Below are 17,274 nucleotides of genomic sequence, written 5' to 3'. Positions count from 1 at the left end.
GGGACCTTGCACAGAGGGTTGTAAACCCCGAAGAAATTGGCAGTTCTCCTTGATCTTTTTCTTAAGGCTGCCCCATTCTTTCTTTTCCTCCGTGTACTCTCTTTTTTTTGTCTTGTCGGGCAGTGGAAACTTCTCTGAAACTAGCGGATCTCTTTGATACTAACTTAGAAGGTGTTCATGTGCAGAGCCCACAAACAATTTTCTCACACACTTAATTTAAACAACTTTCTTGTGCTCTATTATACAAAGCTCCAATGGCAAAGCATTTCCTTTGTTTTTGTGAAACATTCTAGAAACTTTAGTTAAAAACAGTAAATACAATCAATTCCCATAAGGTTATTTACATTAATCTTTAACATAAATACATAGAGACAAACAAGGTTATTTTTGTAACAGTTCTCATGAGACTTGACCTCTGTAAAAATCTATGTAAAGCGTTTTAATATTTTTAAGCTACATCGAGTTTTACACCTCCATTGCTTAGAACATTGCATCTTATGCCTCCTGAGATCTTCTGCCAGAAGGACATCAGAAGATTCTTGGATAACTTGGATACTACTGAGGCAGCTGGTCCTAATGGAATCACACCCCTTGTGTTCAGATGAGCTAATGAACTAACTGTTCAAGAGCACATCTGAACTGCTCCTGAACTGAACTGTTCTTTGCCATCTGTTCAATAAACTGCACTATACTGCATCCACCATACAGCATGGAACAAAAAAACCCATATACAACCAGTTCCCAAAAAGGGTTATAAATGTCTACCATCAACCTATTGCTCTCACCACAGTTTTATCTAAAGTTGGATAAGATTGGAGAACTGCCATCTAATTAGTGACCACCAGTATGGATTTCTCCAGTCTAGATCCATAATCATGGCCTACATCACACACCTCTCGACCCATTCCATGGAAAGGTTTGGAGAAATCTGTGCCATTGCTTTTGACATCTCCAAGGCTTTTGATGGTCTGGCATCAACCGCTTCTCAACAAGTTACCATCATTTGAACTGCCTTCATACTTGTGTAATTGGATTTTCAGTTTTCTCTTAGAATGATCTTTACATGTAATGGTGGATGGCGTTCTCTCTTCAGACATTCCTGTTAATACCATTGTCCTCAGGTCGCTGTCATTTGACATATCCTCTTCCTGATTTATATAAACAACCTGCTTCATTTACTGCAACTTTATAAATTGTTTTGTTGATTATAGCATACTCAGTTCGTCCTACTCATATGACAAGCCTTGGAGAACTCAAACATCTCATGCTTCAAGATCATCTGTAATAAGTGTCCTGTATACTGATCTCAGCATACAGGACACTTATGTCCCTCAGGTTGCTGTATTTGACATATCCTCTTCCTGATTTATATAAACAACCTGCTTCATTTACTGCAAACCTTATCAATTGTTTTGTTGATTATAGCAAACTCAGTTCCTCCAACTCATATGACAGAATCCTTGATTGAAGCAAAAACAACCTAGTCAACTTCAATGCTTCCCAAAGGCAGTTTTGCTTGTTTTTTCTTGCAAAAGAAAAAAAAAACATCGATTTTCTCCACTTATTTTTGATAATGCTCAGCTCAACAGCCTAGACCAAATCTCTTCTCAGACTAACTCTTATGCCAAACCTTTCATAGCAGAATCAAATGACTTCTATAGCAATGTCAGCTTCCATAGAACTTGGCATCCTTTTCCGTTCAAGATGGTACTTCTTTGCTGAACAGATTCTTATTCTGTATAAGTCCCAAATCTGACCGATCTTGGAATACTGTTTTTATGTTTGGGGTTGTGTACCTACAACCTCCCTAAAAATTCACACAGATTCCCTAAAGATTAAACACAATAATAAACAATAGAGGACTTATATGAGGAATTTTCTATTTTATAGAAGTTTTGCTCAAGTATCAAGCTCATCATCAGTATAAAATTTAAATTATATATTTTTTTTTGCATTTTATTTTTACATGGTTTGGAACCCCCACTCTAGAGACCAAACATGGAACTTTTCAAACCACTTCAGGTTTCCAATAAGTGGGGTGGGGTCTCACACTGGGTGATGAAATTCATCTTCCATCTAAAGACAATCACAAACATCCATACTCACAGCAGGAGGCAGGAGTTGAATCCATGACCTGTTGATTGGAGAGCAGGTACGCTAACCATTCGGCCATCCAGGCTGGCAAAATAGCAAAAAAAAAATCCTTAGCTCACCTACAGTGCATAATGTATCATACTATAGGTTTACAATAACCTTTCATGGGTGAGAACCACACATAAAAAAAAATAAATAAATAAATTTAAATTAAAGAAGCATAAGTAACAAGACAAATATTCAACAATGAGAATATGAGCCACTACACATAAATGACATAAACACCATCTCAGTTACTTTTTATTAGGTCTGAATTCCAGTTGTTTAAGCAAATTATATAATACATATAAAACTTGTCTAAGGGCAGTATGTATGTATGAAAAAGAACAGTTTCCTATAAGTGAACAACTTTATTTCATTGTTTCTTTTCAAATTGGAAGTTTGGAATAAGGCTTTCTTTATAATATAAATATAAAACTATTGTCTAAGGACAGTATGTATCAAAAAGAACAAAGGGAACTAACTTTATTATGGATGGAGCAATGAAGTAAGGCTACACAGCATTATTTATATAATTCTAAAAGAAAGTGGCTTGCATGAAAGACCTTAATCTTCTTCCAGAGGATCTGATGTTTAACATTGTTCAGTAAGTCTAGATTGTTCTGGCTTATGGAATTTAATGCAAATTACTTGAAACAGCACGTAACTGAAGGGACACGTGGTGTGAGAGTGTTGGACCTGGTTATTGGTTCAGAGGTTATATGCATAAGTAAGGTGTCCTCGTTACCTCCAGTTGGTGAAAGCGATCATGTGGTATTGACATGGGAGGTTGCAAAATCTGTGGATTTTTCTATTAAGAAGGGGTATGTACGGAACTACAGGTTAGGCAATTATAACAAGCTTCGGAGTGAGCTTGCAGCCATCCCATGGCAGAACATATTGCAAGGGAAAGATGTTAGCAGTGCTTGGGATAAAATCAGCTGGTATCTGAGGAAAGCAATATCAGATTGTGTCCCCATGGTCAGAAGGTCAAACAAGGCAGGCATTAGATGGATGAGCAGTAGTATCAAGCTTGAACTGCAAAAAAAGAAAATGTTATGGAGAATTTACAAGGAGAAAGGCGATCAGGACAACCATGAGCAGTACAAGGCTCAAGCTAGGAAGGTTACCAGCATAGTAAGAAAAGCTAAATCAGATTATGAGAAGACCTTAGCCAAAGAGATCAAGGGTAATCCCAAAGAGTTCTTCCGCTATGTGGCAAGTAAGAGGAAGAATGACTTCGGAAGGATAACCTTAGTGGGTGCTGATGGTATTGAGGTGACAAAATCAGAGGTAATAGTCGAGTTACTGAGTGATCACTTTTCAAAAGTCTATCACCCAAGTGAGGATATCTCTATACCTATAGCAATACCTAATGTGAGAATTGAAGCTAAAAAATCAGAGGTATTAAATATATTGCAAAACTTAAATGCAAACACTGCGGTAGGCTTAGATGGAATATCAGCTCGGGTGTTGCGTGAATGTGCAAATGAATTGTCAACCCCTCTTACCTGGATATTTAATTTAAGTTTGAACTCTGGTATGGTCCCTAGGGAGTGGAAGTTAGGCAAAGTGGTTCCTTTGCATAAGGGTGGCTCTAAAACAGCGGTATTGAATTACAGACCAATCACCATCTCAGGAGTAGTGGTAAAAGTATTGGAAAATTTGGTTAAAGACAAAATTCAAGAATGGGTGGATCAGGATATGATACTCTATAGAGGCCAACATGGTTTTGTTAAAGGTAGATCCTGCCTTAGCAATCTATTAACTATTCATAATAGAATAACATCTGAGTTGGACAAAGGAACTGGCTACACAGTGGTACTTCTGGATTTTGCTAAGGCTTTTGACAGGATACCCCATAGAACACTGTTACGCAAATTGGAGCAGATGGGAATGGATATTAAATTGGTGATATGGATAGGAGAATGGCTCAGGGAGAGATACCATAAGGTGGTGTATGGAGGAGCCGAGTCCAGAATGAGGCAGGTGACCAGTGGTGTGCCTCAGGGCTCTGTGCTTGGGCCAATGTTGTTTAATTTGTATATAAATGATATAGGAAACTGCTTAAAGGGAGATATTCAGTTGTTTGCTGATGATGCAAAGTTGTGTAGTGCAATAAAAAATCAAGCTGATGTTGAAAGTTTGCAGGAGGATTTAAATAAGCTGGTAAAATGGGCAAAAGAAAATGGATGTCAGTTCAATGTGGAAAAGTGTAAAGTCATGCATTTTGGAATTAAAAGATTAGCAGCTGTGTACTACATCGATGGAAAGGTACTCCAAGAGATTGATGAGGCTAGGGACTTAGGGGTATTGGTAGATAGGGAGATGAAGTTCAGAGGACACATTGCTAAGGTGTCCAAGATTGCACATAGGATTACTTGGTTGTTGAAGAACACACTGACATCCAGAGATAAAGAGGTTATTATTCCCCTTTATAAAGCATTGATACTTCCACATTTGGATTACTGTGCTCAGGTCTGGTCACCTGGATTCCTTGGAGATGAGGAGGCTGTGGAGAGGGTTCAGAGAAGAGTGACCAAGTTGGTGAGTGATATAAAAAAATGCTCCCTACATTGATAGATTGAGAGCTTGTGGATTGCAGAGATTGGTTGATAGGCGAAGAAGAGGGGATATGATAGAAACATTCAAATTACTAAAAGGTTTTTATAGGATTGATGCAGGGGAAATGTTTCAGCTGTGTGATAGTGATGGAAGAACAAGAGGTCATCTCTGGAAATTAAAGAAGAGTGTGGTTAACAAAGGTGTCAGAACAAGGTTTTTTGCCTGGAGGGTGGTGAATGAGTGGAATTCATTGCCTGACTTAGTTATGAGCTCTTCGTCTGTAAATGAATTCAAGAAGAGATATGACAGATATTGTTTTGCTAGTTTGGGTCTCCCGCGATGAGTCTACTGACTCCATGGAGATACCCGTAATAATAATAATAATAATAATAATAAAATTGGAAGTTTGGAATAAGGCTTTCTTTATAATATAAATATAAAACTATTGTCTAAGGACAGTATGTATCAAAAAGAACAAAGGGAACTAACTTTATTATGGATGGAGCAATGAAGTAAGGCTACACAGCATTATTTATATAATTGTTCTAAAAGAAAGTGGCTTGCATGAAAGACCTTAATCTTCTTCCATAGGATCTGATGTTTAACATTGTTCAGTAAGTCTAGATTGTTCTGGCTTATGGAATTTAATGCAGTCAAAATGTTCTTCATGGCAAACAGCCAAAGATCTTCTAGTAAAAAAAATTACAATTATTATTTCAATAAAAAAAATAACAGTAAGTATTTAAATTGGAATTTACTTAGGAGTAAAATTAGCTCAGGATATGCAATTTACGTTAAATCATGAATGAAGTATTAATAATCATAAAATTCTTCATTCACAATTTAACATGTGTTTGAGTTTTGTAGATCTGGAAAAGGCATATGACAAGGTGCCAAGAGAGAGAAGCTATTCAAAATGCTACAGTTATATGGTGTCAATGGGGCATTATATCAAGCAATACTTAGTCTTTATTTGAGTTGTAGGTCGGCAGTTAGAATTGAAGGAAGTACAGGAAGGTGGTTTAATGTTAAATCTGGTGTCAGACAAGGATGTACATTATCCCATCTGTTATTCATTATCTCTATGGATCACATTATGAAGGAAAGTGGTATTAAACCTGATATCAAAATTGGAGATTAATCTCAGCTCTTTGCTTTATGCAGATGATGTTATACTTCTAAATAAATCTGCTACAAGTCTGCAAGATCCCCTGACTAAATTGAATAACTGTCGTAATATTTATGGTATGATGGTCAGCATTGAAAAGACAAAGACAATGAAAATATGCAGAAACATTGAAAATATCAACTACACTGTGAATGCAGAACCTATAGAACAAGTAAAACATTTCAGCTACTTAGGCAAATTTTTAGTGAAGATTGTAAATTAAATATGGAAATAGATAACAGAATCAACAAAGCTGGTATTGTAGGAAGTCAGCTGAATAAATTCATATGGAATAAGAGAAATTAGTCAAAACACTAAATTAGCTGTATACAAGACAGTGTTCAAACCAATTTTAATTTATGGATCTGAGAGTTGGGTCAGAAGTAAAACACTTGACTAAAGACTAGAGACTGCAGTTATGAGAGTCCTGAGAAAGATTAGGGGCATGAACAGATGGCATCAATGGCAATATCATATTAAAAACGACGATATTAGAAAAGAACTTGACATTGTAGCATCCAGGAATGCATTAGCAGAGCTAATCTCAGCTGGTATGGTCACTTAAACAGAATGGCAGAGGAAAGATTAGCAAAACAAGTCTTGTCTATAGGTTGGCAGGAAAAAGACCCAGAAGAAGACAGAAATATAAGATATGATAATATTGGAGTCTTGACAGGTAACAGACTGATTTGGAGGAAAATTGTAGATAGAAAGTTAGTAATGATGTAAATTCCTCATGTAGTACTATCATATCCTGTACAACCCCTTGAGAGTATATACCAGGAATTTGATGATGATGAAGGATAAGCTCCACCTCTTGCCTATCTTGGTGTTTACTGTAAATTGTTCATCATGGCAAACAGCCAAAGTTCTTATTTCAGCCGTACTAGAAGATCTTTGGCTGTTTGCCATGAAGAACATTTTGACTGCATTAAATTCCATAAGCCAGAGCAATCTAGACTTATTGAACAATGCTAAACATCAGCTCCTCTGGAAGAAGATTAAGGTCCTTCATACAAGCCACTTTCTTTTAGAACAATTATATAAATAATGTTGTGTAGCCTTACTTCATTGCTCCATCCATAATAAAGTTAGTTCCCTTTGTTCTTTTTCATACATACTGTCCTTACACAATAGTTTTATATTTATATTATAAAGAAAGCCTTATTTCAACCTTCCAATTTGAAAAGAAACAATGAAATAAAGTTGTTCACTTATAGGCAACTGTTCTTTTTCATACATACTGCCTTTAGACAATAGTTTTATATGTATTATATAATTTGCTTAAACAACTGGCATTTAGACCTAAAAAGTAACCGAGATGATGTTTATGTCATTTATGTGTTGTAGCTCATATTCTCATTGTTGAATATTTGTCTTGTTACTTATGCCTCTTTAATTTAAATTTATTTATTTATTTATTTTTATGTGTGGTTCTCACCCATGAAAGGTTATTGTAAACCTATAGTGTGATACATTATGCACTGTAGGTGAGCTGAGGATTTTTTTTTTTTGCTATTTTGCCAGCCTGGATGGCCGAATGGTTAGCTTACCTGCTCTCCAACCAACAGGTCATGATTCAACTCCTGCCTCCTGATGTGAGTATGGATGTTTGTGATTGTCTTTAGATGGGAGATGAATGTCATCAACCGGTGTGAGACCCCACCCCACTTATTGGAAGCCTGAAGTGGTTTGAAAAGTTCCATGTTTTGTCTCTAGAGTAGGGTTCCGAACCATGTAAAATTAAAATGCAAAAAAATGTATATACAGGAATACGTCGATTATCGCAGTTATTGTAGCCATGAAAAATACCGCAATAATCGAATCCGTGATTATCGGGATAAATAATGTGTGTAAAATGGGTGATCATTGCCAAGGATTTTCAAATTTATTAATTAAATTTTATGTATGAAGTAAAAAAGAAATGTGTTAAGTAAAAAATGAAGGTTCATTTAGAAAAACAAGATCTTTATTTATATGTATAAGGAGTACATACAGTACATACAATTATTCTTTCTTAGATAAAAATTGGTGTAGAGTTGTCTGGTTGAATTTTTTCTTTCTTTTTTCTTCGTATAAAACTCGGTAGCAAAGGATGGAATTTTCAATTTCCTGATGAACTTTCATTGATCGCTCGAGATTAGGATCACCATTCAAGATTTTTTTTTCTTTTAAATTTTCAGCAATTCTAAACATTTTGTCCATTTCTTTGAGGGTAAATTCCATCTGTGCCATGTCAGTCGATTTTGAGCATCATAAGCACATTCTCTCTCGAGATTAATTAGGATTTCGTCATCCAGCCCCTTATCATGTGATTGAAGCAGGTCCTGAACATCTCCTTTTTCAATTTCTTTTAGTCCTAGATCAAAGCGAAACTTAGTTATGTCATTGATAACACGGTTACTTCATTTTCAAATCTTTTAAAATCATTTGCACAATGAGGAATAATATTTTGCCATGCCGCTCTCAGGTTGCTAGACGTTACTTCACTCCATGCTTCCGTGACATTCTCAATGTATGTTTTGACATTGAATGCCTTCCAGAATTCTGTCAAAGTGATAGCTTCATCTCCTGTAGTCTTTTCTATTGCTTGTGAAAAAGTTCTTCGTTGGTAATATGCCTTAAAGGATGCGATTACACCTTGATCCATTGGCTGGATGATGGAAGTGGTATTAGTTGGTAAATAAATAACTTTTACATTTTTGCACAAATCATTCAGTGCTGTTGGATGATTAGGTGCATTATCTAATATCAACAAGATTTTCAAATCAAGACTTAATGACTTGCAGTACCTTTCAGCTTCAGGACAAAAACAGTTTTTAAACCAATCATCAAAAATAATTTTTGTCATCCAAGCTTTTCTATTGAATCTCCAATGAACAGGGAGAAAATTTTTATCTAAACTTCTAAGTGGGCAAAGATTTTGTGAATGATAAATAAAGACAGGCTTCATCTTGTAATCTCCAGAAGCATTGCCACATTGTAAAAGTGTTACACACTCCTTCAAAACCTTGTAGCCAGGCTGTGATTTTTCAATTTTTGCTAAAAATGTTTTAGTGGGCATTTTTTTCCATAATAAGCCTGTTTCATCTTCATTAAATATCTGATCATCCTTCTTCTCTGAATTTCCTTCTTCAATGTTCTGTTGCAATTCACCAGGAAAACTAGCTGCTGGTTTTTCATCGGCACTTGGAATTTCACCTTGTACACAAACACTATGAATGCTTGATCGCTTTTTGAACCGATCAAACCACCCTGAACTTGCAGAGAAAGTTTCTTCCACTACTGATGCCGAATCATTTTCGCCTTCTAATTGTTTTCTTTTTAAAGTTTCAAACAAATTCAATGCTTTTGTTTTTATAATCATTTGACTAAGAGGAATTCTCTTTTGGTTACAATCTTCTATCCACACTGACAATAGCATTTCCATTTCAATCATAAGATGGCTTCTGTTTCTCATAGTTTGGGACCCAGACGAGGTCGATGCACTTTGTCCTAGTTGCTTATAGTTTGCAGCGTGGTCTAAAATATGACGAACAGTTGATTCATTTAGACCATACTCTCTTGCAATTTTGGCTTGGTTATGCCTGCTTCATGCTTATTTATCATATGCAACCTATCTTCTAAGCTGATCACTCTACGTTTCTTCTTGATAGCTGTAGACTTGATATCATCCCTGTTTCTTTTAGCATTCATTGTAAGGTTAAATAAGAAGAGGAATAAATATCCACATGTACTTCAGGCAAAGGTGGACAGTTACTGGTGAGTGGTGAGCAGGTGCTCTCAGATAAAAACGAAGTGCTACAAGAAAGCGATACCTGGAGAGTGGCAACTCGAACTGGTTGCATATGTAGTGGGCTAAATCTCGAATTTGGAGTGCAATAATTGGAATTTTGGTATCAAATTATAAACTGCGATAAATCGAGAATCGCGATAATCGAAACCTGGATAATTGAGGTATTCCTGTAATTCAAATTTTATACTGATGATGATGACCTTGATACTTGAGCAAAACTTCTATGAAATAGAAAATTCCTCATATAAGTCCTCTATTGTTTATTATTGTCTTTAGGGAATTTGTTTGAATTTTTAGGGAGGTTGTAGGTGCACAACCCCAAACATAAGGACAGTATTCTAAGATCGGTCAGATTTGGGACTTATACAGAATAAGAATCTGTTCAGCAAAGAAGTACCATCTTGAACGGAAAAGGATGCCAAGTTTTATGGAAGCTGACGTTGCTATAGGAGTCATTTGATTATGCCATGAAAGGTTTGGCATAAGAGTCAGTCTGAGAAGAGAGATTTGGTCTAGACTGTTGAGCTGAGCATTATCAAAAATAAGTGGAGAAAACCTGAGGTTTTTTTTTCTTTTGCAAGAAAACAAGCAAAACTGCCTTTGGGAAGCATTGAAGTTGACTAGGTTCCTTTTGTTCAAATCAAGGATTCTGTCATATGAGTTGGACGAACTGAGTTTGCTATAATCAACAAAACAATTGATAAGGTTTGCAGTAAATGAAGCAGGTTGTTTATATAAATCAGGAAGAGGATATGTCAAATACAGCAACCTGAGGGACAAAGGTATTAGCAGGAATGTCTGAAGAGAGAACACCATCCACCATTACATGTAAAGATCATTCTAAGAGAAAACTGAAAATCCAATTACACAAGTATGAAGGCAGTTCAAATGATGGTAACTTGTTGAGAAGCGGTTGATGCCAGACCATCAAAAGCCTTGGAGATGTCAAAAGCAATGGCACAGATTTCTCCAAACCTTTCCATGGAAATGGGTCGAGAGCTGTGTGATGTAGGCCAGTATTATGGATCTAGATTGCAGAAATCCACACTGGAGGTCACTAATTAGATGGCAGTCTCCAATCTTCTCCAACTTTAGATAAAACTGAGGTGAGAGCAATAGGTTGATGATAGACATTTATAACCTTTTTGAGAACTGGTTGTATATGGGTTTTTTTTGTTCCATGCTGTATGGTGGATGCAGCATAGTACAGTTTATTGAACAGATGGCAAAGAACAGGTGTTAGTTCAGGAGCATATCTGTACACAATGGGTGTGATTCCATCAGGACTTGCTGCCTCAGTAGTATCCAAGTTATTCAACATTTTTTTCTGATATCGTTCTGGCAGAAGGTCACAGGAAGCATAAGATGCAATGTTCTAGGCAGTGGAGGTGTAAAACTCGTTGTAGCTTAAGTCTCATGATAACTGTTACAAAATTAACCTTGTTTGTCTCTATGTATTTTATGTTAAAGATTAATGTAAATAACCTGATGGGAATTGATTGTGTTTACTGTTTTTAACTAAAGTTTCTAGAATGTCAAAAACAAAGTCAGTGCTTTGCCATCGGAACTTTGTATAATGGCTATGTATAAGAGCGCAAGAAAGTTGTTTACGATTAAGTGTGTGAGAAAATTGTTTGTGGGCTCTGTGCATGAACACCTTCTAAGTTAGTATCAAAGAGATCAGCTAGTTTCAGAGAAGTTTCCACTGCCCGACAAGACAAAAAAAGAGAGTATACGGAGGAAAAGAAAGAATGAGGCAGCCTTAAGAAAAAGATCAAGGAGAACTGCTGATTTCTTCTGGATTTACAATCCTCGGTGCAAGGTCCCGAGAAGGCGAAAATAAAAGGGGACTGAGCCGAACATCGTAAGGTGAGTCCAGGTTTAGTTGCCAAGAGAGAAGAGGCGAAGTCCAGTTGCTGATAGAGGGGAGGCGAGATCCAGTTGCCGAGAGATCAGAGGTGAGGTCCAGTTACTGAAGCAAGAGAGGTGAAGCGCTGTTACCGAAGAGAGCCACAGGCATTCGGCAGAGAATCAAAAGTAGTCAGACCCAGAGGAACAGACTTTACGGTGAACCCATGTCAGAGGAAAAATTGGAAGAACAACCGATGCCTAGTGCTGCGGGAAGTCAACTGAAACCAGAAGCTTCAGAGTGATCTTCAAGCCAGTATGCTGAAACTTCTTGCCTGAGCTTTTGAGTACTGGGACGATTGCAGTCCAAGACCCTCTGATATTCTGATGAAAAGCCCCCTGAAGCAAGACTCTCCAGACAGAAACATAAGGCCTTAGATGAAAGAAAAACCACAGAGACTTTGATGCAGGTCCTTTGGAAGGTGTCGTGACAAAGAGCCTCTGTAAGTGTATTACATCCTTTAATGTACATTCTTTTGTAATCTAGGAGATATGTCATAGATGAACTGATAAGAAATAGTAATAAGAAATATCTATAAGAGAATCCTCTGATTTGTTGTTAACTGGAATATAAATTGTAAGATAACTTGCCATAGCTAGCTAATCTCTTCATCAGTAAATTTGTCTCGTCAATTTGATTTTTTTTAGCAGAGAAGTAACAGAGTAATTATATTGTATAGTCATTTAATATTGAAAAGGGAAAGTTTGTTTCTTTATACCAAAAGTATAAGGATAGGTAGAGAGACAGAGTAACCTCCCTATCACTTATTTAATGTACTTCATTTTTTTTTTATTCTAAATAAAACATGTTTTAATTATATGTCCATAGAGTGCCGCCTGATTGTTTATTTTACAATGCACTTTTCCTAAAAAAAAAGGCGAACTTAAGAGTAGGAGACCAAGTAATATAGTTAAGTGCAAAATAGACCACGACTGTTTGTGTAAAGTTTTACTGAAGGAATTTGTGTTAGAGAGAGAGAGAAATCAACTGGCTATATTACTGAGTTTTATGCCAGTTAAAAGATACTGGTGGCGTAGTCTTATCAAATAAATTTTCTAGTATCCATAGGCATGAAACTTGTAGTGCGAAAGGTAGATAAGTTAAGTACGCAGTAGTTAGGTGGAATAGTGAGAATAAGAAAGATATAAATAACAAGTAATAGCACACCATATTACATGTTTGACATTTTGTTGGAATCTTCAGCTATGACCAAGAGTTATGTCATACAACATTGGTTAAATCTCCTTATGTGATTTATCAAGATGGTGAAGAGCCAATTACTGTTTAAATACTAATGACTTTTGACATTTTTGGTGCTGTTTCAAGTGTCTTCTGACTGCTGATGCAGCAATGAGTATCTTTCAGCTGAAGAAGCATGGATCTGGGCTAGTATCCATTTATATCTGATGAATGAAATTTGTTCTGAGGTGATCATAATATTACTTCAGAAGAACTGCCATTCTTACAAGATAACAGACCTTGAATAGTGAGTGACTGTTTTAGCTTGATTAATTGATTCTATTATACTGGAAATTAAAAGTCAAAGTACAGTTCTTGTTCCTTTTCCAGCTTTTACCACGGGTTGTTTTTATTTTGGTGAAACTATCACTACTTCTGCTTCTTAATGTTATCTAAAATGCTTCCTTGGTAGTAATGTTTTGCTATCTGTCTCTATAGGAATCTTTCTTCAATCAAGTAAGTGCCTGAAGCATAAGAAAATTTTATTTTGTAATTTTAAATTACATAATCGATAGAAATGTATGTTTAGCAGGAACTTTCCATAGAAGAATGGTAAAGTTTTACCTAGAATTTAGATGGTATTATTATTTGTTCCCTAGAAGTTTTGAAATATTTATGTTGATTTAGCATTAGTTCATCAGTGGAAGTCTGCAAGTTTGCTTTCCATACAAGAATAGTGAAGAATTTGTATTTTAGAATGAACCACCAGAGGAAGCCTCTCTGGTATATATAGGAGTTTATAAGAACCTTCTGAGAAGCAGCTTAGTTTGAAGTATATCTGAGATAAATGTTTAAATTTCATTTTTAACTGAAGGCGATTTTGGGTTCTTATTAAATTCATTTTTGTGTTCTAAGATTCCCTTGTTCACTGTTCCCTTCTAGATGATGAAATGTCCAGAATTTTTTTTTGGTATTTTCATATATTTTTTCTCATTATTCTACTTTTTTTTGTTGTTGTTGTTGTTGACAGCAACATACTTATTATTGGAATTTTGAAGTGTATATAGGAAATCACATATTTAGATGGTTAATAAATCTGCACTCTCATAAACAACCATTGAGAGGATAGGATCACTGCTGAAAGAATATATAATTTTCTTCTGCATCCAAAAATAATGAAAAAGATAAAAGAAGAGGATAGCATAGACAGAAATAAAATGTGATAACTACAGAATATTTCAGAGATCAGTAAGAACAAAAGTGAATAGCCAAGTGGAGAAAGAAAATCGTAATAATATTTAAAGAAAAGGGACTGTCAAGGATGACCAGCAGGGCGATTTTTTTTTTATTTATGTGAATCCCATCGATCAATGGGTGTAAACCTATTGGATTAATGGTTATATAATCCAGAAACCCTGAACTAAAAACTAAACAGAAATTTTTAAATTTACTTCAGGTCTCCTCTAATATTTATTAGGATCCAATTATAGGACTAATAATGTTGAGATAAATGAGAAAATTATTATTATTATTATTATTGCCTGACACTTTCAAGAAGTCCAAGGACTCATCACAGCAGGGAACTCCACTATACACATCTCTCTGTTTTGGAAAATTGACTTTAAAGTATAAATGAGGTGGTCATTAAATCTGATTCCTGTATACATCATAAATCACAGAAAAATGCCTATCGATGTAAGCTATAGTGGAATTAGTAAAAAAATAAAAAAAACTGAATTGTGCATTATTATGTTATTGATAAACTGTTAATATCATTATTAACATTCGACCTCCACGGAGTCAGAGACTCATCATGGGAGGTACATACTACTGCACACAATGCTCATCCAACCGTGCTTTAAACTGATTCAATGTGTCTACACCCACAACACACTCAGCGTTCCACTCACCAACCACTCTCCATGCATAAAACGTACACCTCACTCCTCTGCTAACACCCTCCTTAAACAGTTTCCAGCAATGGCCTCTTGTTATATCCCCCTTCTCCCATTCTATGAAAAATCTCGTCCATATCGACCTGATAACAACCACTGACTAGCTTATATGTCTCAATCATTTCCCCTCCCCTCCTCTTCCCTTCATGGAGCTCTGCAACTTACATTCTCTCAATTTGTCCTCATACGCCACATTCCAAAGACCACTGACCAACTTTGTGAATCTTCTCTGGACCCTTTCCAACATATCCGTGTCACCACAAAAACCTGGCGACCAAATCTGTGCACAATAATTCATATGAGGCCTGATCAAGGCATTATACAATGGCATCATAACTTCTCTATTTCTGCATGTCAGGTACCTCTGCATCATTGCCATTATCTAATGTGACATCTTCACAGCTTCTGCATTGTGTGCCCCTGAATTTCAGGTCCTTGTCCACCATCACTCCTAGATTTCTCATCTCCTCTACTTTCGTTAAAGTTTCCCCACCAAATGTATACTTTTGCATCCCATTGTTGCTTACCAAATCTCAAAACCTTACACTTTGCAACATTGAACTGATAGTTCCACTTCCCTGCCTATTCATGCAAACTATTCAAGTCCTCTTGTAAGGCCATAACATCTGCTTTACTTTGTATTACTCTCCCCAGTTTTGCATCATCTGCAAACAGCTGCATATCACTAGTTAAATCCATCCCAATATCATTAACATACAAAATGAACAACAATGGCCCCAAAACTGACCCTTGTGACACACAACTAGTACCCTTTCTCTTTCAGAATACCTCATCCCCCATATACAACTTTCTGATACCTATCCGACAGCCAGTCACTGATCCAACCCAGAAGTCTGTTATCCAATCCCATCTGTTTCAATTTATTTAAGAGTTTGTTGTGTGGCAGTCCATCAAAAGCACCTTTGCAAAATCTAAGTACACCACTGTATATGCATCTCCCCTGTCCAAGATATTTGTCACCTTCTTATAATACATAAGTAAGTTAGTGAAACACGATCTCCCCTTAACAAATCTATACCACAGAGAATACTGCTGTAATCAATCCATTTCTGTATCCTACTTCTCACCAATCTCTCCAGTAGTACCTTCACCATAACTCCCAAAATACAGCTTATCACCACCTTTATGCAGTGGAAAAATTTTACCCTCCTTCCACTCCCTTGGAACCTGTGCTGTTGCAAGACTTTTATTAAACAGGCATGCAATGCTACTGCCCATTCCCTGGAACATTTCCTTAAGATGCTTGGTGATATGTCATCCAATCCTATCGTCTTATTGACATCAAGGTTATTTATTTCTTCAAATACCTCCTGCTCGTTCACAATTAAACTAACCTCTCTTATGTCCTCTACACTTGATTTCCTCATTATTCACCAGGATCAGGATGAAACATCCTTATAAATTGATCACTGAATACCACAACAATGTCTTTTGCAGCAATTACCATTCTACCACTTTCATCCATTAACTTCATCTTACCATGATCATTCATCCTTCTACTTGCCACATATCTAAAAAAAAAAACTCTCTAGGGTTTTTCTTTGCCTGATTTACCAATTTCTGCTCATACTCTACTTTTGTTTTTCTTACTAACTGAGTCACTCTCCTGGCTTGTTCTTTATACTCTTCATGTGACTGATTATTGCCACTATTCATCTTGTACTTTCTCCAAAGTACTTTCTTTTTTCCAGATGTCATGCTTAAGCTTCACATTCATCTATTTTACACTTACCTTATTCAACCTTTTGACCTTTGGAATACATTCACACATTGATGCTGTTATGTGTTTCTTTGTCAGTTCCCATGCAGCATTTATATCTTACTGCTCAACTCCTCATTCCATGTTATAGTTCCAAGCTGTCTTCTAAGAGACAGCTTGGAACTATAACATTATGTTCAAAATTTGATTGTATTCAATTTACACAGTGATGCGTGACTCTAACCTGTCTGTAGCCATATTTTCTATTCTGGCTACAGACAGGTTAGAGTTAAGCATCAGCAAAAATGTATTAGACTGAGCACTGTCAGTATTGACAGTGCTCAGTCTTATACATTTTGAAACTTCATCTCCCTGTGAACGTTGTACAACATCTAACTTCAGCACAAAGGCTAGTCCTTCTCTGTTACAGTGCATTTGTCTTCCTTCTGTTTGGCTAACTCTTATTTCCCTGTTCATTTCACAGTCACTCTAATTTATTAACATTGCCCACAAATGCCTAGTATTTAAACAATTTGGATGAAGGCTATCAGCTAGGTTGTAACCAAAACTGTGATCATTAATCATTGTGAATATTTCACTTTAGTTTCCTGAAAAATAGAAAAAGAATACTTTTCATTAATTGTCTAGATCATTGTGAAATCCCTGATGATAATTACTTTTATGTCATTCTTACTAGGAACCTAGCGAAGTTGTATTGTGGTTGGCAGTTCATCATAACAAGAAGCAAGCAATTGAAATTTTTTCCAGAGAAATTGCTGCTTCTGCAACTGGTGCTGGTATGTATTTGTTATTTAATGAATAATTAATAACTAAAGATTAATATACATA

At 36.1% G+C, this 17,274-nt stretch overlaps 1 protein-coding gene across 2 annotated transcripts in view; it reads left to right on the top strand.

Moving 5' to 3' along the window:
* Nucleotides 1-17,274, top strand: part of LOC150106701 (uncharacterized) — a 568,467-nt gene that overhangs the window by 357,571 nt on the left and 193,622 nt on the right. For both annotated transcript variants that reach the window (XM_090393288.1, XM_090393289.1), the window contains exon 12: nt 17,123-17,222. In XM_090393288.1, coding sequence (XP_090249414.1) covers nt 17,123-17,222 — 100 coding nt within the window. The remainder of the gene's footprint in view (nt 1-17,122; nt 17,223-17,274) is intronic.

The sequence above is a fragment of the Typopeltis vanoorti genome, chromosome 5 (assembly GCF_054136105.1).
Source record: "Typopeltis vanoorti isolate ZY-2024b chromosome 5, IOZ_Tvanoo_1.0, whole genome shotgun sequence".
NCBI classification, from domain to species: domain Eukaryota; kingdom Metazoa; phylum Arthropoda; class Arachnida; order Uropygi; family Thelyphonidae; genus Typopeltis; species Typopeltis vanoorti.
The sequence above is the reverse complement of the archived record's forward strand: the minus strand, read 5'-3'. Positions and strand labels throughout refer to the sequence as shown.